General features: G+C 39.4%; 1 protein-coding gene across 1 annotated transcript; it reads right to left on the bottom strand.

Moving 5' to 3' along the window:
• Nucleotides 1-3,002: 3,002 nt before the first annotated feature.
• On the bottom strand, nucleotides 3,003-22,846 carry gap43 (growth associated protein 43). The gene is made up of 3 exons (XM_079272161.1): nucleotides 22,615-22,846; nucleotides 15,303-15,975; nucleotides 3,003-4,326 (listed from the first exon to the last, which is right to left on the bottom strand). The coding sequence occupies exons 1-3, from the start codon at nucleotides 22,642-22,644 to the stop codon at nucleotides 4,247-4,249; spliced, it is 783 nt and encodes a 260-aa protein (XP_079128287.1). The 5' UTR covers nucleotides 22,645-22,846; the 3' UTR covers nucleotides 3,003-4,246.
• Nucleotides 22,847-23,742: the final 896 nt, after the last annotated feature.

Below are 23,742 nucleotides of genomic sequence, written 5' to 3'. Positions count from 1 at the left end.
ATTTTCTACGACTGAACAACTCTGCTGTGTCCACTTTAACGTGGAAGTACTTGACTCCTGATGTTTTTCTACTACAATAGTAATTCCGCAGACTCTCTTCTCGCTTTTTAGCCTCCGGCTAGCTCGTACGGGAGGAGTTTGTCAGCAACAGTTATCTGCTTACTGTAGAAAGAAATGATCTGGAAGCTGTGTTGAAAATAGTTCTTCACGATCAGTTTGCATGAGTGTGGTCTGTGCTACAGGTCTATTTCAGTAAGTCTTCTCCGTCTCACTAGCCTACTGTATGTGTCGCATAAAAAAGAAAAAACCCTCAGGGCAGTGCAAAGCTGGCAGGCTCTCAGACTAACTCAACTGTGTGTTCTTGCTGGAGGAGACCCTGACAGAATACCAGAGCAGGTCGAAAAGCGCCAAATTGTGCTCAGCATTTATTTTAACCTGCTTGGAATGCATGATGGGTAAAATAATCTATTTTAAAAGGATGCTACAGCACATTGACTGTCATTGTTTGAACTCTCTACCATTCAGGTGATTTTCATGCGAGGCAAACCTCTCCCAATGTGGATGTCCAAGTGTTTCCACGCAGGTTAATACCAGCCAAGCACTGACTGATACTAAGTACACTTGTGTAAAAGCCATGGAGCTCTGTCTTATCCATGTAGGACAAAGGAATCGGGAATACTGTCCTTCCTTTGTTAACAGAGAGACCAACAGCCAGCCTATGGACACAGCACCAACCCCCCTGTAAGATCAGGCGATCTACTGAGGACTGTAGATACAGCTATCCAAGTTTACTGCTGAGCATTGCCTCAAAGCATCCCCATCGCTTCACTGTACAAAAATGTCTTATGTATGTGCGCGTGTTCACTCTGACTCGGATTCTGATTCTGTTCGTTATTATTAACCTACCTGAGGCATGAGATACATGACGAGTTGGACAAATAGCTAACTTTCTGCTTTCCGTTGAGCTATGGTTACAATAGTAACCTTCTAAATTTAAATTCTTTTTTTCTTTTCCTCCTCTGTGTATATACAGTGTGATGTTTCCACACTGGAATGTTGTAAAGTCAGCAAATCCATAAGATCGTGTTTATACAACTCACCATTTAAAGATTCAAACAGCAACTGTAACTATCACGTTTGTACCTCCCTTCCCTATGCCATGGCAAATCAAGATTCAATCATGGATATTACACAGCAATGTCCAGTTTTTATTTTTGTTTTACTTTACTATGGCATAAGGTAACTGCAGTCAGTTTCTAAAGAAAAAAAAAGATATGTGATAAAGGAATATGAGAAAATGTTCATAACACAAAATAAAGTTGTTTGAATTCAGTGTTCTGTATTTGAATGTGACTTGCAGGGCAAATAACCTTTTTTTTTGGAGATAGCTTGGAACACACAGAATCTTAATGGTACAATTGTGTTTATCACCGTGTAACATGCAAATAAAATAATACATGTATTGTTGTATTCTCCTTGGAAGATGTTTTGTCCTCAGAAAGTGTGACAAATACAACTATGACTCAGCTCATCACCATGGGAATGTTCCAGTTTCACTTTTTTGTGCATAGATTAAAGTTAAGAGTTATGTCATCACAAAACATGGACAAACATTAATACAAATATGGCAGAATTTTTATTCTACATAACTGCGCCGTACTGTCATGGGAGCTGCTGCAGTAAATTGTTTCACCACAAGATGTCACAACAACCCAAATGATGCACCTGCTGTGACACACAAAACGTTATGCTGCATCGTGACTCTGACAGCCTCTGACTTTGGATATGAACAGGTAATGTCACCCTGGCAAAGGTAAGTTGGCAGAAGGATGGCGAGAAAAGAAAATGAGGTTCAACGTCGGAAAAAAAGTCATTAAAAAGTGACAATATATTATGTTGAAAAAAATCCTAACAAAGCCACAGCATAGTATGACAAAAAGTAATGAAAAAGCCATCGTATAGTATGTCGAAAAAAGTTGTAATGAAGTCACACTACTATAGAAAAAAGTCACAGTATGTTGGAAAAAGTCATTGTATAGTATTTAACAAACTAATTATGAAAAAGTCATACTTTAGCATGTCGTTAAAAGTCGTAATACAGTCGTAGATATAGTATGTAGAAAAAAAGTCATTAAAAAGTCTAAAAAAATACTACAGTATAGTGCATCGAAAAAAGTAGTATGTCCGAAAAAGTCATAGTAAAGTATTTAGAAAAGAAAAAGTCATATTATAGTATATCGTAAAAAGTATGTATGTCGGAAAAAAAAGTCAGTGTTGTATGTCGTATAAAGTTTAAAAGTCATAGTATAATATGTCGAAAAGGTTGAAAAAGTTATACCATAGTATGTTGAAAAAAGTAATTGTGTACTGTGTCGTCAAAAGTTAAAAAAAAAGTCGTAGTATAGTATGTCAAAAAAAATCAAAAATTTAATTAATTGTATTGTATGTCAAAAATAAGGCATAGTACAGTACCAATGAAACCGACGGAAGTTGACGTGGTTGACGGAAGTTGCATGGTTCATATTTGAACTCCTTGTAATTGCATGGGCTCTTGCATACTTCTCTCGCTACATCCAGTCAATAGGATCTTTACATATATCTCTCTCTGTAATATAACATTCATAATTTGAAATGTGTTTCGAATGTCCACTAGCATGTATTTGAAGTATTTCAGAAACCTGGATAAGACCTTAGGCTTTGAGAAACCTAACTAGTACTTTGCCAGAAACCGGGATACTGTGGTACATAAACGAGTGACTATCCAGATTATCCCATGCATGTCAGGCGTTGCCTATGCTAATGAAATGTGTCTAAAATAGTGGTTACGAAGGTTTTGCAAAGCTGAGTATTTAGTGAAAGTCTTAAGCTTAAAGTTTGCTTGGTGCATGATATCAACATCTAACAAATACACATTCACTTTCTTGCCGAGTTTGATGAAGATTGATGAATTCTGCGCAACCGGCGAACTACAACATGGCTTTAAACAAACTCCACAGTTTATGGTGGTAATTGGCACATTTGCTTTATTTTGAAAACAGACATTGAAACCATTTTTTCATCATTTTTTTTCTCACAAGTTTGAACTCCTTGATAAGGTTGAAACTGGACATTGCACTCACTGGAACATGGGAAAAGTTTGTTTGATTTTTCTTTTTACTTTTTTTTTGCGTAACATCAGTGCATTTTTATTTTATTCAGTATTTTTCCAATTCATAGAAACTGTCATAACAACACCAAAGACATCAAAAAAGAAGCCGCCACACCTCTTAAGTTTTTGTGACTGCGAAAAAGTTCCTCTCAGAGGGAGAGTTCCCATCATGCAACTGGTTCGATGGTTCATGCTACCGTTCTCACTTTTGGTTGTCAGAACACAAAGTCATGTAAGAGCCAGTTACACCAATACTATAGCTGACTTCTACAGTTTATTATATGCGTATATCATTTAAATGGCAACAGGTCCTTTACTGTAAATGTGAGTAGACGGGGAGTTTGTAAAAGGGGTGTAAACCAAGCTTGAATGACTCAAGCAGAATAGAGAGGGAGCAATAGTCTGGTCATATGTGTGTGTTTTTTTTGATTCAGGATAAAGCTGCCCAACTGGAAGTGTCACACGTTTAATTATACATTCTACTCTCCATCCGATGTGTCAGTACATTACCTATTTGCAGTGTTCTCAATACGCTTGTGGTGCTGAAAACTAGAGTTGCATTTTAAACCAGCTTGTTTTTGTGCGTGCATTTTGCAGAAGTACGGATTTTATTTTGTGAAATGTGTTCTAATAAAGTGCATTGAAATGCAAATAAAGTGTGGTGCATTCACAACGCATTTTAAATGTGTAAATATCTAGTTGGGAGCGTTCATTCCACCACTGATTCACTTATAATAGAGAGTGGAGATCAAATCGAATCCTCCTCGTCATTCTCTTCCTCATCATGATCAAGGTAACAATCATTTTTCATAATCAACAACAACCATCAACGTCTTCACCATCAAGATAACAATCATTTTTCATAATCCACAACAACCATCATCCTCATCATCATCACCACTTCCTCATAGTAATAGCTTGAGCCAAAAAACGTAACGCTGGAAACTCCCCCAACATGAGTAAATCATTGCCACACAAAAAATGACAAACAAATAGAAACGCACTGCCTTCACATTGGGAAGGCCAAGAGCAACCTTTTTAGATTTTTGTTTTTGTGTTATTCTTCATAATTCTGCTTTCTTTAGGTTAGACTTCGCCTTAGTCATCCTTGGACTCAGTGCCCTCCACCGCTGCATCTGTCGGAGTGGCCTCCTCTGCTTTAGACTCCTCTGCAGCATCTGGGAGGAAGGAGGGTGAACGGTAAATAGAGGAAAAGGGAGAGACATATTACATGGAGTATCGGAAAAAGTCATAGTATAGCATGTCGGAAAAAGTCAATAGTATAGTATGTCGAAAAAGGTAAAAAAAGTCAAAGTATAGCATGTCGGAAAAAGACATAGTATAGCATGTCGGAAAAAGTCAATAGTATAGTATGTCGAAAAGGTAAAAAAAAAGTCATAGTATAGTATGTCGAAAAAGGTAAAAAAAAGTCATCGTATAGGACGATGAAAAACGTCAGTATAGTATGTCGAAAAAGGTAAAAAAGTCAAAGTATAGCATGTCGGAAAAAGTCATAGTATAGCATGTCGGAAAAAGTCATAGTATAGTATGTCGAAAAAGGTAAAAAAAAGTCATAGTATAGCACGACGAAAAAAGTCATAGTATAGCACGACAGAAAAAGTCATAGTATAGTATGTCGAAAAAGGTAAAAAAAAGTCATAGTATAGGACGACGAAAAAAGTCATAGTGTAGTATGTCGAAAAAGGTAAAAAAAAAAAAGTCATAGTATAGCATGTCGAAAAAAGTCAACAAAAGTCATAGTATAGCATGTCGAAAAAGGTAAAAAAAAGTCATAGTATAGGACGACGAAAAAAGTCATAGTGTAGTATGTCGAAAAAGGTAAAAAAAAAAAAAGTCATAGTATAGCATGTCGAAAAAAGTCAAAAAAAAAGTCATAGTATAGCATGTAGAAAAAAGTCATAGTATAGCATGTCGAAAAAGGTAAAAAAGTCATCGTACAGTATGTCGAAAAAGGTCAAAAAAAGTCAGTGTAGTGTGTCGAAAAAGGTAAAAAGTCATAGTATAGTATGTCGAAAAAGGTAAAAAAGTCATAGTATAGCACGATGAAAAAAGTCATAGTATAGTATGTCGAAAAAGGTCAAAAAAAGTCAGTGTAGTGTGTCGAAAAAAGTAAAAAGTCATAGTATAGTATGTCGAAAAAGGTAAAAAAGTCATAGTCTATCTAGCATGTCGAAAAAAGTCATAGTATAGCATGTCGAAAAAGGTAAAAAAGTCATCGTACAGTATGTCGAAAAAGGTCAAAAAAAGTCTGTGTAGTGTGTCGAAAAAGGTAAAAAGTCATAGTATAGCATGTCGAAAAAGGTAAAAAAGAAGTCATAGTATAGCATGTCGAAAAAAGTCAGTATAGTATGTCGAAAAAGGTAAAAAAGTCAAAGTATAGCATGTCGGAAAAAGTCATAGTATAGCATGTCGGAAAAAGTCATAGTATAGCATGTCGGAAAAAGTCATAGTATAGTATGTCGAAAAAGGTAAAAAAAAGTCATAGTATAGCACGACGAAAAAAGTCATAGTATAGCACGACGGAAAAAGTCATAGTATAGCACGACGGAAAAAGTCATAGTATAGTCAGTGTAGTGTGTCGAAAAAAGTAAAAAGTCATAGTATAGTATGTCGAAAAAGGTAAAAAAGTCATAGTCTAGCATGTCGAAAAAAGTCATAGTATAGCGTGTCGAAAAAGGTAAAAAAGTCACAGTATAGCATGTCGAAAAAAGTCATAGTATAGCACGATGAAAAAGTCATAGTATAGCACGAGGAAAAAAGTCATAGTATAGTATGTCGAAAAAGGTAAAAAAGTCATAGTATAGCATGTCGAAAAAAGTCATAGTATAGCATGTCGAAAAAGGTAAAAAAGTCAAAGTATAGCATGTCGGAAAAAGTCATAGTATAGCATGTCGAAAAAGGTAAAAAAAAAGTCATAGTATAGCATGTCGAAAAAGGTAAAAAAAAAAGTCATAGTATAGCATGTAGAAAAAAGTCATAGTATAGCATGTCGAAAAAGGTCAAAAAAGTCATAGTGTAGTATGTCGAAAAAGGTAAAAAAGTCATAGTATAGCACGATGAAAAAAGTCATAGTATAGTATGTCGAAAAAGGTCAAAAAAAGTCAGTGTAGTGTGTCGAAAAAAGTAAAAAGTCATAGTATAGTATGTCGAAAAAGGTAAAAAAGTCATAGTCTAGCATGTCGAAAAAAGTCATAGTATAGCGTGTCGAAAAAGGTAAAAAACGTCACAGTATAGCATGTCGAAAAAAGTCATAGTATAGCACGATGAAAAAGTCATAGTATAGCACGAGGAAAAAAGTCATAGTATAGTATGTCGAAAAAGGTCAAAAAAGTCATAGTGTAGTATGTCGAAAAAGGTAAAAAAGTCATAGTATAGCACGAGGAAAAAAGTCATAGTATAGTATGTCGAAAAAGGTAAAAAAAAGTCATGGTATAGCATGTCGAAAAAAGTTTAAAAAGTCAGTATAGTATGTCGAAAAAGGTAAAAAAAAGTCAAACTATAGCATGTCGGAAAAAGTCATAGTATCGTATGTCGAAAAAGGAAAAAAAAGTCTAAGTATAGTGTGTCGAAAAAGGTAAAAAAAGTCATAGTATAGCATGTCGAAAAAGGTAAAAAAAGTCATCGTATAGCGCGACGAAAAAAGTCATAGTATAGTATGTTGAAAAAGGTAAAAAAAGTCATCGTATAGCATGACGAAAAATGTCATAGTATAGCACGACGAAAAAAGTCATAGTATAGTATGTCGAAAAAGGTAAAAAAATGTCATAGTATAGGACGACGAAAAAAGTCATAGTGTAGTATGTCGAAAAAGGTAAAAAAAAAAAAAGTCATAGTATAGCATGTCGAAAAAGGTAAAAAAAAAAAGTCATAGTATAGCATGTCGAAAAAAGTCAAAAAAAAGTCATAGTATAGCATGTAGAAAAAAGTCATAGTATAGCATGTCGAAAAAGGTAAAAAAGTCAAAGTATAGCATGTCGGAAAAAGTCATAGTATAGCATGTCGAAAAAGGTAAAAAAAGTCATCGTATGGCATGTCGAAAAAGGTTAAAAAAAGTCATAGTATAGCATGTCGAAAAAGGTTAAAAAAAAAGTCATAGTATAGCATGTCGAAAAAGGTAAAAAAGTCATCGTACAGTATGTCGAAAAAGGTCAAAAAAAGTCTGTGTAGTGTGTCGAAAAAGGTAAAAAGTCATAGTATAGTATGTCGAAAAAGGTCAAAAAAAGTCATAGTGTAGTATGTCGAAAAAGGTAAAAAAAAGTCATCGTATGGCATGTCGAAAAAGGTAAAAAAAAAAGTCATAGTATAGCATGTCGAAAAAGTCATAGTATAGCATGTCGAAAAAGGTAAAAAAAAGTCATCGTATGGCATGTCGAAAAAGGTAAAAAAAAAGTCATAGTATAGCATGTCGAAAAAGGTAAAAAAAAAAGTCATAGTATAGCATGTAGAAAAAAGTCATAGTATAGCATGTCGAAAAAGGTCAAAAAAAGTCATAGTGTAGTATGTCGAAAAAGGTAAAAAAGTCATAGTATAGCACGATGAAAAAAGTCATAGTATAGTATGTCGAAAAAGGTCAAAAAAAGTCAGTGTAGTGTAAAAGTAAAAAGTCATAGTATAGTATGTCGAAAAAGGTAAAAAAAGTCATAGTCTAGCATGTCGAAAAAAGTCATAGTATAGCGTGTCGAAAAAGGTAAAAAAGTCACAGTATAGCATGTCGAAAAAAGTCATAGTATAGCACGATGAAAAAGTCATAGTATAGCACGAGGAAAAAAGTCATAGTATAGTATGTCGAAAAAGGTAAAAAAAAGTCATGGTATAGCATGTCGAAAAAGGTAAAAAAAAGTCATGGTATAGCATGTCGAAAAAAGTTTAAAAAGTCAGTATAGTATGTCGAAAAAGGTAAAAAAAAGTCAAACTATAGCATGTCGGAAAAAGTCATAGTATCGTATGTCGAAAAAGGAAAAAAAAGTCTAAGTATAGTGTGTCGAAAAAGGTAAAAAAGTCATAGTATAGCATGTCGAAAAAGGTAAAAAAAAGTCATCGTATAGCGCGACGAAAAAAGTCATAGTATAGTATGTTGAAAAAGGTAAAAAAAGTCATCGTATAGCATGACGAAAAATGTCATAGTATAGCACGACGAAAAAAGTCATAGTGTAGTATGTCGAAAAAGGTAAAAAAAAAAAAAAGTCATAGTATAGCATGTCGAAAAAGGTAAAAAAAAAAAGTCATAGTATAGCATGTCGAAAAAAGTCAAAAAAAAAGTCATAGTATAGCATGTAGAAAAAAGTCATAGTATAGCATGTCGAAAAAGGTAAAAAAGTCAAAGTATAGCATGTCGGAAAAAGTCATAGTATAGCATGTCGAAAAAGGTAAAAAAAAGTCATCGTATGGCATGTCGAAAAAGGTTAAAAAAAAGTCATAGTATAGCATGTCGAAAAAGGTTTAAAAAAAAGTCATAGTATAGCATGTCGAAAAAGGTAAAAAAGTCATCGTACAGTATGTCGAAAAAGGTCAAAAAAAGTCAGTGTAGTGTGTCGAAAAAGGTAAAAAGTCATAGTATAGTATGTCGAAAAATGTAAAAAAGTCATAGTATAGCACGATGAAAAAAGTCATAGTATAGTATGTCGAAAAAGGTCAAAAAAAGTCAGTGTAGTGTGTCGAAAAAAGTAAAAAGTCATAGTATAGTATGTCGAAAAAGGTAAAAAAAGTCATAGTCTATCTAGCATGTCGAAAAAAGTCATAGTATAGCATGTCGAAAAAGGTAAAAAAGTCATCGTACAGTATGTCGAAAAAGGTCAAAAAAAGTCTGTGTAGTGTGTCGAAAAAGGTAAAAAGTCATAGTATAGCATGTCGAAAAAGGTAAAAAAGAAGTCATAGTATAGCATGTCGAAAAAAGTCAGTATAGTATGTCGAAAAAGGTAAAAAAGTCAAAGTATAGCATGTCGGAAAAAGTCATAGTATAGCATGTCGGAAAAAGTCATAGTATAGCATGTCGGAAAAAGTCATAGTATAGTATGTCGAAAAAGGTAAAAAAAAGTCATAGTATAGCACGACGAAAAAAGTCATAGTATAGCACGACGGAAAAAGTCATAGTATAGCACGACGGAAAAAGTCATAGTATAGCACGACGGAAAAAGTCATAGTATAGTCAGTGTAGTGTGTCGAAAAAAGTAAAAAGTCATAGTATAGTATGTCGAAAAAGGTAAAAAAGTCATAGTCTAGCATGTCGAAAAAAGTCATAGTATAGCGTGTCGAAAAAGGTAAAAAAGTCACAGTATAGCATGTCGAAAAAAGTCATAGTATAGCACGATGAAAAAGTCATAGTATAGCACGAGGAAAAAAGTCATAGTATAGTATGTCGAAAAAGGTAAAAAAGTCATAGTATAGCATGTCGAAAAAAGTCATAGTATAGCATGTCGAAAAAGGTAAAAAAGTCAAAGTATAGCATGTCGGAAAAAGTCATAGTATAGCATGTCGAAAAAGGTAAAAAAAAAGTCATAGTATAGCATGTCGAAAAAAGTCATAGTATAGCGTGTCGAAAAAGGTAAAAAAGTCACAGTATAGCATGTCGAAAAAAGTCATAGTATAGCACGATGAAAAAGTCATAGTATAGCACGAGGAAAAAAGTCATAGTATAGTATGTCGAAAAAGGTAAAAAAGTCATAGTATAGCATGTCGAAAAAAGTCATAGTATAGCATGTCGAAAAAGGTAAAAAAGTCAAAGTATAGCATGTCGGAAAAAGTCATAGTATAGCATGTCGAAAAAGGTAAAAAAAAGTCATCGTATGGCATGTCGAAAAAGGTAAAAAAAAAGTCATAGTATAGCATGTCGAAAAAGGTAAAAAAAAAAGTCATAGTATAGCATGTAGAAAAAAGTCATAGTATAGCATGTCGAAAAAGGTCAAAAAAGTCATAGTGTAGTATGTCGAAAAAGGTAAAAAAGTCATAGTATAGCACGATGAAAAAAGTCATAGTATAGTATGTCGAAAAAGGTCAAAAAAAGTCAGTGTAGTGTGTCGAAAAAAGTAAAAAGTCATAGTATAGTATGTCGAAAAAGGTAAAAAAGTCATAGTCTAGCATGTCGAAAAAAGTCATAGTATAGCGTGTCGAAAAAGGTAAAAAAGTCACAGTATAGCATGTCGAAAAAAGTCATAGTATAGCACGATGAAAAAGTCATAGTATAGCACGAGGAAAAAAGTCATAGTATAGTATGTCGAAAAAGGTAAAAAAAAGTCATGGTATAGCATGTCGAAAAAGGTAAAAAAAAGTCATGGTATAGCATGTCGAAAAAAGTTTAAAAAGTCAGTATAGTATGTCGAAAAAGGTTAAAAAAAAGTCAAACTATAGCATGTCGGAAAAAGTCATAGTATCGTATGTCGAAAAAGGAAAAAAAAGTCTAAGTATAGTGTGTCGAAAAAGGTAAAAAAGTCATAGTATAGCATGTCGAAAAAGGTAAAAAAAAGTCATCGTATAGCGCGACGAAAAAAGTCATAGTATAGTATGTTGAAAAAGGTAAAAAAAGTCATCGTATAGCATGACGAAAAATGTCATAGTATAGCACGACGAAAAAAGTCATAGTGTAGTATGTCGAAAAAGGTAAAAAAAAAAAAAGTCATAGTATAGCATGTCGAAAAAGGTAAAAAAAAAAAGTCATAGTATAGCATGTCGAAAAAAGTCAAAAAAAAAGTCATAGTATAGCATGTAGAAAAAAGTCATAGTATAGCATGTCGAAAAAGGTAAAAAAGTCATCGTACAGTATGTCGAAAAAGGTCAAAAAAAGTCTGTGTAGTGTGTCGAAAAAGGTAAAAAGTCATAGTATAGTATGTCGAAAAAGGTCAAAAAAAGTCATAGTGTAGTATGTCGAAAAAGGTAAAAAAGTCATAGTATAGCATGTCGAAAAAAGTCAAAAAAAAAGTCATAGTATAGCATGTAGAAAAAAGTCATAGTATAGCACGATGAAAAAGTCATAGTATAGCACGATGAAAAAGTCATAGTATAGCACGAGGAAAAAAGTCATAGTATAGTATGTCGAAAAAGGTAAAAAAAAGTCATGGTATAGCATGTCGAAAAAAGTTTAAAAAGTCAGTATAGTATGTCGAAAAAGGTAAAAAAAAGTCAAACTATAGCATGTCGGAAAAAGTCATAGTATCGTATGTCGAAAAAGGAAAAAAAAGTCTAAGTATAGTGTGTCGAAAAAGGTAAAAAAGTCATAGTATAGCATGTCGAAAAAGGTAAAAAAAGTCATCGTATAGCGCGACGAAAAAAGTCATAGTATAGTATGTTGAAAAAGGTAAAAAAAGTCATCGTATAGCATGACGAAAAATGTCATAGTATAGCACGACGAAAAAAGTCATAGTATAGTATGTCGAAAAAGGTAAAAAAATGTCATAGTATAGGACGACGAAAAAAGTCATAGTGTAGTATGTCGAAAAAGGTAAAAAAAAAAAAAAGTCATAGTATAGCATGTCGAAAAAGGTAAAAAAAAAAAGTCATAGTATAGCATGTCGAAAAAAGTCAAAAAAAAAGTCATAGTATAGCATGTAGAAAAAAGTCATAGTATAGCATGTCGAAAAAGGTAAAAAAGTCAAAGTATAGCATGTCGGAAAAAGTCATAGTATAGCATGTCGAAAAAGGTAAAAAAAAGTCATCGTATGGCATGTCGAAAAAGGTTAAAAAAAAGTCATAGTATAGCATGTCGAAAAAGGTTAAAAAAAAAGTCATAGTATAGCATGTCGAAAAAGGTAAAAAAGTCATCGTACAGTATGTCGAAAAAGGTCAAAAAAAGTCTGTGTAGTGTGTCGAAAAAGGTAAAAAGTCATAGTATAGTATGTCGAAAAAGGTCAAAAAAAGTCATAGTGTAGTATGTCGAAAAAGGTTAAAAAAAAGTCATCGTATGGCATGTCGAAAAAGGTAAAAAAAAAGTCATAGTATAGCATGTCGAAAAAGTCATAGTATAGCATGTCGAAAAAGGTAAAAAAAAGTCATCGTATGGCATGTCGAAAAAGGTAAAAAAAAGTCATAGTATAGCATGTCGCAAAAGGTAAAAAAAAAAGTCATAGTATAGCATGTAGAAAAAAGTCATAGTATAGCATGTCGAAAAAGGTCAAAAAAAGTCATAGTGTAGTATGTCGAAAAAGGTAAAAAAGTCATAGTATAGCACGATGAAAAAAGTCATAGTATAGTATGTCGAAAAAGGTCAAAAAAAGTCAGTGTAGTGTAAAAGTAAAAAGTCATAGTATAGTATGTCGAAAAAGGTAAAAAAGTCATAGTCTAGCATGTCGAAAAAAGTCATAGTATAGCGTGTCGAAAAAGGTAAAAAAGTCACAGTATAGCATGTCGAAAAAAGTCATAGTATAGCACGATGAAAAAGTCATAGTATAGCACGAGGAAAAAAGTCATAGTATAGTATGTCGAAAAAGGTAAAAAAAAGTCATGGTATAGCATGTCGAAAAAGGTAAAAAAAAGTCATGGTATAGCATGTCGAAAAAAGTTTAAAAAGTCAGTATAGTATGTCGAAAAAGGTAAAAAAAAGTCAAACTATAGCATGTCGGAAAAAGTCATAGTATCGTATGTCGAAAAAGGAAAAAAAAGTCTAAGTATAGTGTGTCGAAAAAGGTAAAAAAGTCATAGTATAGCATGTCGAAAAAGGTAAAAAAAGTCATCGTATAGCGCGACGAAAAAAGTCATAGTATAGTATGTTGAAAAAGGTAAAAAAAGTCATCGTATAGCATGACGAAAAATGTCATAGTATAGCACGACGAAAAAAGTCATAGTATAGTATGTCAAAAAAGGTAAAAAAATGTCATAGTATAGGACGACGAAAAAAGTCATAGTGTAGTATGTCGAAAAAGGTAAAAAAAAAAAAAAGTCATAGTATAGCATGTCGAAAAAGGTAAAAAAAAAAAGTCATAGTATAGCATGTCGAAAAAAGTCAAAAAAAAAGTCATAGTATAGCATGTCGGAAAAAGTCATAGTATAGCATGTCGAAAAAGGTAAAAAAAAGTCATCGTATGGCATGTCGAAAAAGGTAAAAAAAAAAGTCATAGTATAGCATGTCGAAAAAGGTAAAAAAAAGTCATAGTATAGCATGTCGAAAAAGGTAAAAAAATCTAAAGTATAGCATGTCGGAAAAAGTCAAAGTATAGCACGACGAAAAAAGTCATAGTATAGTATGTCGAAAAAGGTAAAAAAGTCATAGTATAGCATGTCGAAAAAGGTAAAAAAGTCAGAGTATAGCATGTCGAAAAAGGTAAAAAAGTCAAAGTATAGCATGTCGGAAAAAGTCATAGGATAGCATGTCGGAAAAAGTCAAAGTATAGCATGCAGACTTTGCCCAAGGGAATTGTCCACAATTCATAGCAATGTGACGTTAAACACACGGTTACCAGTGGAGGCATGGAGACGTACAAACAAAAAGGACTGCTGCGTGTTCAGAATATGCCAGAGTGGCAGCTGTGAGCTAACCAGTGAGACGCACACACGCATAGAATATGCAGTGAAAGGTTTAGTGAACAAACAAAAAAACACAAATGGAGACGCTCGGTTTCAAACACAGAAATGACAAAAAATGACATCATTGCATTGGAGAGTGGGGTGACGGAGTGCATGTGTGTGGGTGTGAGTGTGTAGGTGTGTGTGTGTGTGTGTGTGTAAGGGTAAGGCAGAGAGAAAGACAAAGGAGTGCGGCGACCATGTCTGCGTTAGCGCTTGTACTAATGTGTGAGTTTGTGTGCGCCTCAAGACAGCGTGATCTCTAGGTAAGAGGTAATTAGTCATTTAGCCTGTATGACAGACATGACAATGCCTTTCTCTACATTCACTGAACTGCGTGATGCAACTGCAATTTCACCTAATTCACAAAGAGAAAAGCACATCACTTCTGGTATTATGACATCGGTGCTATCATGGGGACTAAAATGCTGACACATTTGCAAACGAGAATTAGAGGCGGGAAAACAAACGCCCAGACTCTGGTGATCTCTGCCTTGGTTTGACACACTGCACACTACACACTGCATTAACAAAGTGACATATTTATAAATATTAATATCGCAGTGGTTTGTCAGGTATCGGTTGTTTGTGACAGGCTTCCCCCCCCCGGAGTGAATCGTGACCGGTAGGGTTCATTAATCATTCATCAAAATCAGAGCACCTGTTATTTCCGCTCCGCTCCGTGCAGGGCAGCTATCCCATCGAGGTGGTAACTATGACAACAGGGAGACAGTGCTGCCTAGGTGACCTAGTTTCTGTGTCGTTCTCCTCAGACTGAGCATGCTCCATTAACTACCTCACTGACCCAGTCTGAGAGTCCTTGGACCAGAAACACAAGACTCTGTTTTATCAATGTCACAATGTAATGGTCTCAGGTATACACGTTTACACCATAATTGGATGTCAGTCTATTTCTGATATCCTTTAAATCTATTAGCTGATGTTGGGGGTCCATACAGCAAAGATATTATCAAATATTTCTGACCTGATGTGATGCTTAAAGAGGATTTAATGGAGTCATCCATTTTCACCTACTAGATCATATTAAATTAAATTCATATGAACCTTTATGACTGACATGACGTGATGCTTTTTCATTGAGCAAACAATGCAGCCTTGCTTCTTAACAATACGTCTGATCCTTCCCAAGATAACACCAGCCCGTTGTACAACCCTGCTTATCTTTCCCAATCTCCGCCTCTTAATGGGGTTTCCATCTTGTGAAGGCTGAGAAACAAGGCTGTCTAATCTACTACTGAGCTGTGTCTCTGTGTTAACCAGTGAATGGAGGAGAACTGCCAAAGATCTTAAAATCACAAAGACTATACAAACAGATATTTCCTGCAGTGCCTGCCAAGCACGCTACGGAAAAGATGACCTATTCGTGGTTTTTTTTTAGTAAGTGATTGCTTCTTGATAGGTGAGTGTATCTGGGATTATTTTGGTCACAGAACACGGTGCCCTCGGGCGCTTGTGCACACCTAAATGTTTGAACTTGAGATCTTGCGAACCTTCTTCGAGGCCCCATCCAATTAGAGTTATTGTACCCGGCATGTGCTTGTGTGCATGTAATTGATTTTTAAACGAGTCCGACTGTAATAAATGGACGTTAAAAGCCTCCGTATGATCTGCATACCTTGTTTACCTTTTGTTTGGTTAGGCTCCTCCTTCTCAGCTGTCGGGCTGACAACAGCAGGCACATCGGCTTGTCTGGCCTCCTTCTTCTCTTCGCTCTCCTCCTCCTCCTTCTTCTCCTCAGCTGTGACTGTGGTGGGACTCTTGGCCGCCGCCGCCGCCGCCGGGGCCTCCACCTCTTTGGGCTTCTCCTCGACTTTCTCCTCCGCCTTCGGCTCCTCTTTCGGGGGCTCAGAGGGCGCTGTGGCGGCCGTGGGTGAGGCCGCAGCAGCAGCTGCAGCGACGGCCGGTGCTGCCGCTACGGGAGACGCCGCTTTGCCTACAGGAGAGGCCGCAGCAGCTGCCGGAGAGTTAGCTGGCTTGTCTGCCACTGGGCTTTTGGCTTGGCTCGTCTCCTCCTCCTTCTTCTTCTTCTTGGCCTCCTCTCCTGTGGCTTCATCCTCCTTTGCAGGTGCCTCCTCTCCCGCCGCTTTCTTTGCCTCCTCTCCTCCATCTGTCGCCTCCTCTGCAGCAGCAGGACTGTCTCCCTCCTTCTCTTCCTCTCCATCTTTCATCTTTTTCCGAGTTATGTGACCGCGGAAGCTAGCCTGTATTTTCGTGGCAGCCTTGTGGGCCTTGTCCTCGGGTTTGTTGGTGGTGCCATCCTGTTCAATCTTCTGGTCCGCATCCTCATTCTTCTCCACCTGGTAGCCAAAAGAAAGTACAGCAAGTTACCATCAACTATACGCCATCAAGCAGGTCCACTGGAAACCAGCAAAGGAAAGTACTGGTTGTTACGCTAAAAGGCTGCAAAGCATCCCTCTACTGTGGGGATGTGTAGCTTGAGGACGATCATCCCAAAGTGTCATGCTGGTAAAAGAAAAAGGGTATAATTTGGCATGAATTGAAAGGACAGAAGTCAGAAAAAGACATAAGTATATGCCAAGAGACAGGGTTTAATAGTTAACTTGTGGATTTATCGGATAGCCATTACTGGAGAATGTTGGATTGGGAAAGGTTGGGTTAGGGTTTCAGGACTGGTTTAGAGTTGAGTAAACGTGTAGGACTGGATGAGGAACAGGGTTAGGAACAGGAGAGTGCACAATGTAATATTGAAAGGGGTTCCGTGATATTACCTTCTGTAACTGGGTCCATAGGTGTCCATCAAATAGTGGGTTGTGCTATGAGTCATATAAATCTAATGAAAAGAAATCAAATCAAATAAAGGAATGAATGACGGGCACTCAAAGTGGCAAACAAAATGAATCAGTACATTCAAAATGAATAGGCAAACAAATTAAGGTAAAATATTCTCGAGCCAAAGCTCGAGCAATCAAAAGCTTAAAATGTGCACCGGAAAATTAATATGAATAAGCAACATGAAGCAAACACAAACTGTCAAAGAGCATGCAGGCAGTGCATCATCAGTTAGCCAAATGATAAAGATGTGAAAACTGAGGAATCTGTGTCTTTAGTCCTTCCAGGTATCAAGTCTTTGTCAGGAACCAGTGATGTCTTTGACAATATAATGGATCTACTGAATTAGATCATTTCATGTGCCGGAAAGAGGTGATTTAGTGTCATCGTGAATCACGAGAATACCAGATGTGTGTGAGGATTGTCTCCACATTATATATTGGATACACTAGCATCTGGTGCAGGACCAAATGACTCAGCGTTTACTGCGGTTTTTCAATCCTAGAGATGAAGCTGACATTGTCCTCTCGATAATAGCGCTGAAACGGATTCAGTGAATAATTCAACTTAAATGAATAAATTCTCCATGGCATTCATAAATGTCCCCTTGGATTCACTGCTAATGATATCTTCAAAATTGTAACCAAAAAAAAAAAAATGCAAGCATTGAAAATAAAGACTCTTTCTCCCAGAATAATGAGCCCACCTCTACCTCTCCAGGTACCGTAGCTTTCCACGGCTCCGTCTCTGGCTGCTAGGGAACGAGCTGCCGGCTAGAATCTCCTCAGCATTCACCGCCATACCCCTCCCAACCATCAAAGGTTACCTTGACAACCAGAGTGCTAACTCATCACAGCGCTGTCTGCTGGTCGGTGCTATGAAGGACTATATGTCACCCTGATTGGCAGTGCACCTGACCCCTCAGGGGAGCGGGGCCAATAGGAACTCGTAAATCAGCTTCGGGGCAATCAGCATGGCTAAGGAGGGGCTGTGTGTGATGCAGGATGCGGTGGGAGGGGCCCATAGGGTTTATATCAATGCTGGCAATCTATGTCAAACGAGCAGTGGCATCTTCTTTAAGGTCAGTTAATTTGAGTGGAAATGGTTTTCAAGATGCGACTCGGTGGCTACGTCTATCCGTCTATCTCCCGATACCCTACTGTCTCTAATGGTGTCATTATATTGGATATGAGGGTTGTCTTGGACAGCTGCCTGCGTGAGGCATCGTATCTGCGAGACATGATTTAAGAGCCAGAGGCCCTGAACCAACATGTCTCCTTCAGGGTCGGTGTGTCAGTGCAACATTGGAGCAGAGGCCAAGGTGCAGCAGCTGTGTTGGTATATTCACCTCCTCCACTTTTATTCACATGCCATCCCCCAGAGCTCAGGGTGTAAATCCTGCAGTTCTTAATATACACCATCGTCCCTGAAGCAATTTTGTGCAATGTGATATTAAAAAAAATCAATCTGATACGGCTGGCTGTGGCTTTACACTTGCGCCTCAAATATAGTGATTTATGTTTAAAAAATGAACTCGGGCTGTTTACTTAACAATCCGCTATTAAGTGTGGAAATAAACTTCAGCAAGTGTCCTGCTATTAGAACAGAAGCATCATCGGCACACCCTTCTGTCCTTAATAATGTGCAGGTCTCTGGTGTCTTATTGGGCTTTTACTACGTCTGATCTCATGGGTCCGTACAATTGCTAAAAAAAATGACCTAAGCACTTAACTCCAAATAGAATTACTTACTGGCTGCAAAACAGTGAGTCAGACAGAGAGAGAGAGAGAGAGAAAGCGATGGATGAGGGTGTCTGGGAATATGGGGGTATGACATCATTGTTGGAACAGGGGGGTATGTCATCCACTTTAGAGATCTGGGTGTGGGTGCAAATGTAATAAAATGCCAGCAGAGTGCCAGGTGATCTCATATCAGTGTATGAAGACTTGGGAAGAAATATCACCATCATGGTTTGACCACAATTATAGCGTCATCGTTTACATTGTTGCTGTTTCTCTGCATGCATCGCCTTCAAAAGTGCTGCGCTGTCATTCTCTGACTGATGAAGTCCGTTTCCACGGACCATAAGATTCGCTATCGAGCACCTTTGACCTGTCGTATCAAACTTATTATGCTGTGATGAGCGATGCACCTGCGGTTTAGTGACTGCGATAGCTGCCACATTAAAAGTCTACAATCTCAAACAGAAGCGTGATTTCAAATCCTTTAAGAATTGCTTCTCGACTGTGAACTGAACCCTGGTCACGTAGCCTCCTGCGGGCGCTGTTCCACTCGGTGTCTGTGCGGCACACATCTTCATTCATAAATACATCAGCGCCTCCCAAAGGTGCAGAACACCACAAGGTGCGCTCCCTTTGAGTCTCCACACCAAGACTCCCGGCCGTTTAAATTTCCTCTTCAAACGTGGTCCTTCTGGTTGCCACAGATGCACCACATTAACCACCTAACAACTGTTCTCATTGTCCAGCAACATAAAAGTAGTTTTCTAAATGTGTTCCGTGCGTATCAGACGGCTGGATGTGTCGATTAAAGCGTTGCCTATCAGCTGCAGCCTGTCTGTCGCTGTCTGTCGCTGTCTGTCGCTGTCCTTGGGTGGGCATCGGCTGCCGTGAGAACCACACCCGAGAGCCAATGGCTTATTCAACAGATCCCCACACACACACACACACACACACCATTCCCCAATGGTGACACACAGTAACAATCCGCCACCTTCCCACTGCCTCATTGCCAGTGCCATTAGGGACTTGTTTCAGGAGGGGGGAGGGGAAGAGAACAGAAATGGGGAAAGATATAGTGGAGCGGTGGGGTTTATGGTGGTTTAATGAACACAGAACCAGTGCTCACGCTAATGCACCCAGCAGGCGTGCATATGATCATTCTTTTTGAATTCTGATCCATTCGAGTGGGAGACTCCCTTTTCACCTCGCCGCTCCGCCGAGCTTTGGATCGATTGCCGCTAGTAAGAGGGGAGAGAAGTATTAAAGGTAATATTTGCATTTATAATGGTGGAGCTTTGCAGAGGCCCCTTTATCACAAACCCAACAGGTGCAGCAGCTTAATTCATTTCATCCAAGTCACTTTTACGTGTAATTATTAAACGATTATTAAACAAGACATTGTAATTGATGAAGTATAAAGTGCATTGGCTGATTTAAATAATATGAATAACTCCCCAAACATTTGTCATATTAACCACGAATCCCAAATAGAGAGCGAGACAGTAACCACTGCCCTGGTGGCACACATACTTTCTGCAATGACACCTCTCTCCTGCAAATGCCAGCACGATTTCAATGGCTGTCTGCTTTTCTGCAGGAAGCATCCAAACACGAAAGAGCCAAGACGAGCTGCTGTCTGCAACTGCTGAGTATCTCCGTCTCCTTCTCTCTCTCTCTGCCATCTTTCACTCTCTTTCTCACTGAGCAAACTGCTACCCACTCATTCTCGCTCTCACACACACACACACACACACACACACACACACACAGACAGAGCAGAGCAGAGCACCACACCCTTTTAGCCAGCTATCTCCTGCAGATGAGGAGAGGGGGGCTCAGGTGGTGACTGCCACAGCCCCCGCTCGCCATCTCTCTCTCTCTCTCTCTCTCTCTCTCTCTCTCTCTCTCTCTCTCTCTCTCGCTCTCTCCTTTGACGGTGAATTGATGAGCGATGTTAAAGGATGTACTGTTTCTTTTATGACGGCCCGGGAAAAGATGCTCCACGGCGACTAATAAGCGGCCATATGCCAGCGTCATTACATCCTCTGGAGCAGCCTATAATTCAATTACACCGACTCTCTGCCCGAACAAAGGCTCTACAATCGCCACTGATCTCATCGGGGCTGGGGCTGAGGATGGGGAAAGGGGCAGTGGGACTGAGAAAAGGGGCGAGCCTCAAGTGTAGAGGAGCTGGAGGAAAGGGGCTAGGACATGGACTGGAAATATGGGCTGTGGCTGAAGCCAGGCTCTGGGGAAAGGTACTTTGGGAGCCACAGTATAAGAGGAAATAATCATCTCTAAGGTAGCAGACTGGTTCTTGATTTTGGACTAGAAGGATTTAGGCTCAAGGTTAAAGTGGGGCCAAGACAGGCCCTGGTGACAGGAGGAGAACTAGGGATGGAGTTGGGGCGGAGTTGGAAAAGAGCACACATGGGTGGGATTTGAAGTACCGGTTTTAGGGAGAAATGGCAGCTTTGGGAAGGTCTGCTGATGGAGAAAGACCTGAGTTCAAGATGGGCCTGGAAGAACCTGATCGTTGATCTCCCACCAAGCGCTGAGCCGAGGACGAGCAGCATCTTCTGCAGTGGTGAATGTGTTCTACAACTGCATGAAACTGAAATATAAAGCTGGGGGCTGGGGCCACCGAGGAGAAATAAATGAACTGCTAGTAGCCACTCCCATGGTGAAGATGTTGCGAAAGCACTTAACACTCCACAATGGCGGGACCCACTGCAACGCTGCCACGTTTAAAGCAGCAAAGCATGCTCTTTGCTCGCCCATCCATGAAGAGCACAGAGTCTGTCTGGATTAATTTATGCCTCTGCTCCTCAAAAGCAGACGACGGGAGGATAAGTGCTTGTAGGCCGAATTTGTTTTTTTCTCCTTCGAGGCAGCGACAGCGTTCTGTGGGAAAAGCCGGTGCCTCACCGACATGGCTGCAGTGTGCAGCGCGCCGGCTTCCTTTCTCTTGATCCTTCTCCCCTTTGCACCTGCTCACCTCCTCCAACCGTCAACCTGCTCGCTCCATCACCACCACATTCCCTGTCAGGTTGAAGCCACCATCCAGTTCCCTCTTTGCCTCTCTGCTTTGCTGCATGCCGGCCTCTCCCTACCTTCCCCCATACCTTGAAACCCCCCCTCACTGTCTCAATCCTATTTTATCACCTCCATTTCTCAGCCTACCAGGTTCGCTTTTGCTCCATACCTCCTTTTGCATACACCCCCCCCCCCCCCTCCTCCATCTACCTCCATGTGCACCAGCTACACTCCACCCCGCCGCTTGTTCTCCTTCTGCCTCTCTGCATGTCTTTCAACTGGCAAGCCTTCCTTTCTCTCTCTCTCTCTCCTCCCTGCCAGAGTTATTATGACTCATCCCGGCTAACATTTAAGAAGCAATCAAGTGGCATCGGAATCCATTGTGTTACGAGTCCGATAAAATCACAATCGGTTTGAGATAGCAGCAGGAACCCGAGCCTGATCACACACAAAACCACCATGATAGCTGCTGAAATTCAGAATGAAGTACAGGAGGGTTCCACCTTCTTCTCCCCTGTCCAGAACCACCCGCTTCCATGCAACACCTTTTTTATAATTATTGTTCTCTGGCACTGAGAGTAGCCATGGGTTATTATTAAACTGCCCAATACCAGCCTTTCACACCCTTTAAATGAGTGCACACTTCATAGTACCATCAATTGACAGCATACACTTATAAAGCTGGAGGGTTATGAAATCCATTTAGACTCATTTATTCCCATTGTATTCCCCAGAGGCCACTGACATGATGGTGCTGCTCACTCAATCCGTACCCCACCCTTTTTTTCCCTCTCTGTGGAAATTTACTTTCCTGTGTCACCCATTTCTGCTCAAGATAACATGAGCACAAAATAACCTAAGACCCCCGTTTAAGGCTTCAATTAGGAGCACAAAGGTTGGTCAAATGAACGTGAATCATGAACAATAGTGGACCAGAGGGGTTCAGTGGAGCTCCTTCACCAACGAGGGAGTATTTCAGAGACAATACAGAATCTAGCAAGTGCCTTCCTATAATCTTTCACTTTTTTCAAGCGCATGATCAATACGAGGGGATGCCGGGTAGCCCAAGATCGAGTTACAGTCGTGTGCCTCTCTCTGCAAGTACAGTGTGAGGTCTGAGAGGCAACATCCATTCATGCGGGATAATCACGTTAACTAGGCGTGTCTGGGCTCTGTGGGTAGACTTCTATAAAGGACAATCAAAGGCCCCGAGTCAAAGCAAATCACACCCACATTTCCTCTAATCTCTCCTGTAAGCGCCCTGAGCCGAGTACAAGCCAACAGTCACAAAGTTCAGAGTTGAATCGCATCATTTTGTCATTATGAAAGAGCTGGAAAATATTGATGAAGCAAATCAGAGCAGTTTACCGGTTTGGTTCTTCTTATGCAGCACAGCATAGTTGTAGTTGTTGTATCCTCCCTTTTTTCTTCTCTGCTTCTTTCTTCCCTTTTTCCTCCCTTTCACTTCTTCTCTCTCACCCTCTCTCTCTCTCTCGCGTGCGCTCTCTCTCGCTGTCGTGCACACACACACGCGCTCTCTCGCTCTCTCTGGCTGTATCAACAGCTAAGCCGCGTAGTGCATTTACTCATCCAAGTTTGCACACACCTCTCTCTCTCTCTCTCTCTCTCTCTCTCTCTCTCTTTTACTCGATGCCTGACAATGACTACAAGCCCACCCTTTAAACCCCTCCCTTCCCCTCTCTCCTCCCCTGTTCTCTTCACACTATCCCCCTCTTCCTCCTCCTCCTCCTCTTCTTGCTCATAGTGAAGAAGCCCCCCGCCCTCCGCCACCTCTTTTAGATCAGCAGTCCTCTCTTCTACATCTTCCCACCCTCCTCCTCCTCCTCCTCCTCCTCCTCTCTTTCAGCCTGGCTCCAGCAAAAGCTGCGGCCCCACCCTAAAAAGGCTCTCGCTTAATGACTGACTGGATACCTCCAGATTTGCTCTGATTCATCTTTATTTGTGCTTATTTGTGCGTCTCCCAACACAACCACTACCCTTCTGTTTAATCCCCTCCCCTTCCACGCACATGAGGAGATGTCTTTATCTTTAAAGAAAAGAAAAAAAGAAGCTCCTAAATGGAAGTCGCCTCCTCCGACTGCTCAGGCTGCCTCTCAGACTGTGTTATACACTCTCTGGCTCTCTGGTCAGTGATATGAGCCTGTGAGGCTCTGCGTCCAAATTGCCATGGCGATGCCAAAAGCATGTTTTCTGGCACAGCCGGGAGAATCTCTTGCCAGGAGAGACGTGTGAAACAGAGCAGTGATGCTCGCAAGGCGCATGCAGACGGACGCGCACACACACACACACACACACACACACACACACACGCACACGCGCAAACGCACGCACACACACACACACCGTGCTCTTAGGACACGTCACCCTCACCACCAACCTCAACCCCCCCATACCCAGCGCGCTCTGTTCTCATGGAAACACCAGCAGATCGACTAGAAGAGCAGAGGAGGAGAGTGTGCGAGAGAGAGAGAGAGA

This window comes from Melanostigma gelatinosum, assembly GCF_949748355.1.
Source record: "Melanostigma gelatinosum genome assembly, chromosome: 7".
NCBI lineage: Eukaryota > Metazoa > Chordata > Actinopteri > Perciformes > Zoarcidae > Melanostigma > Melanostigma gelatinosum.
The sequence above is the reverse complement of the archived record's forward strand: the minus strand, read 5'-3'. Positions and strand labels throughout refer to the sequence as shown.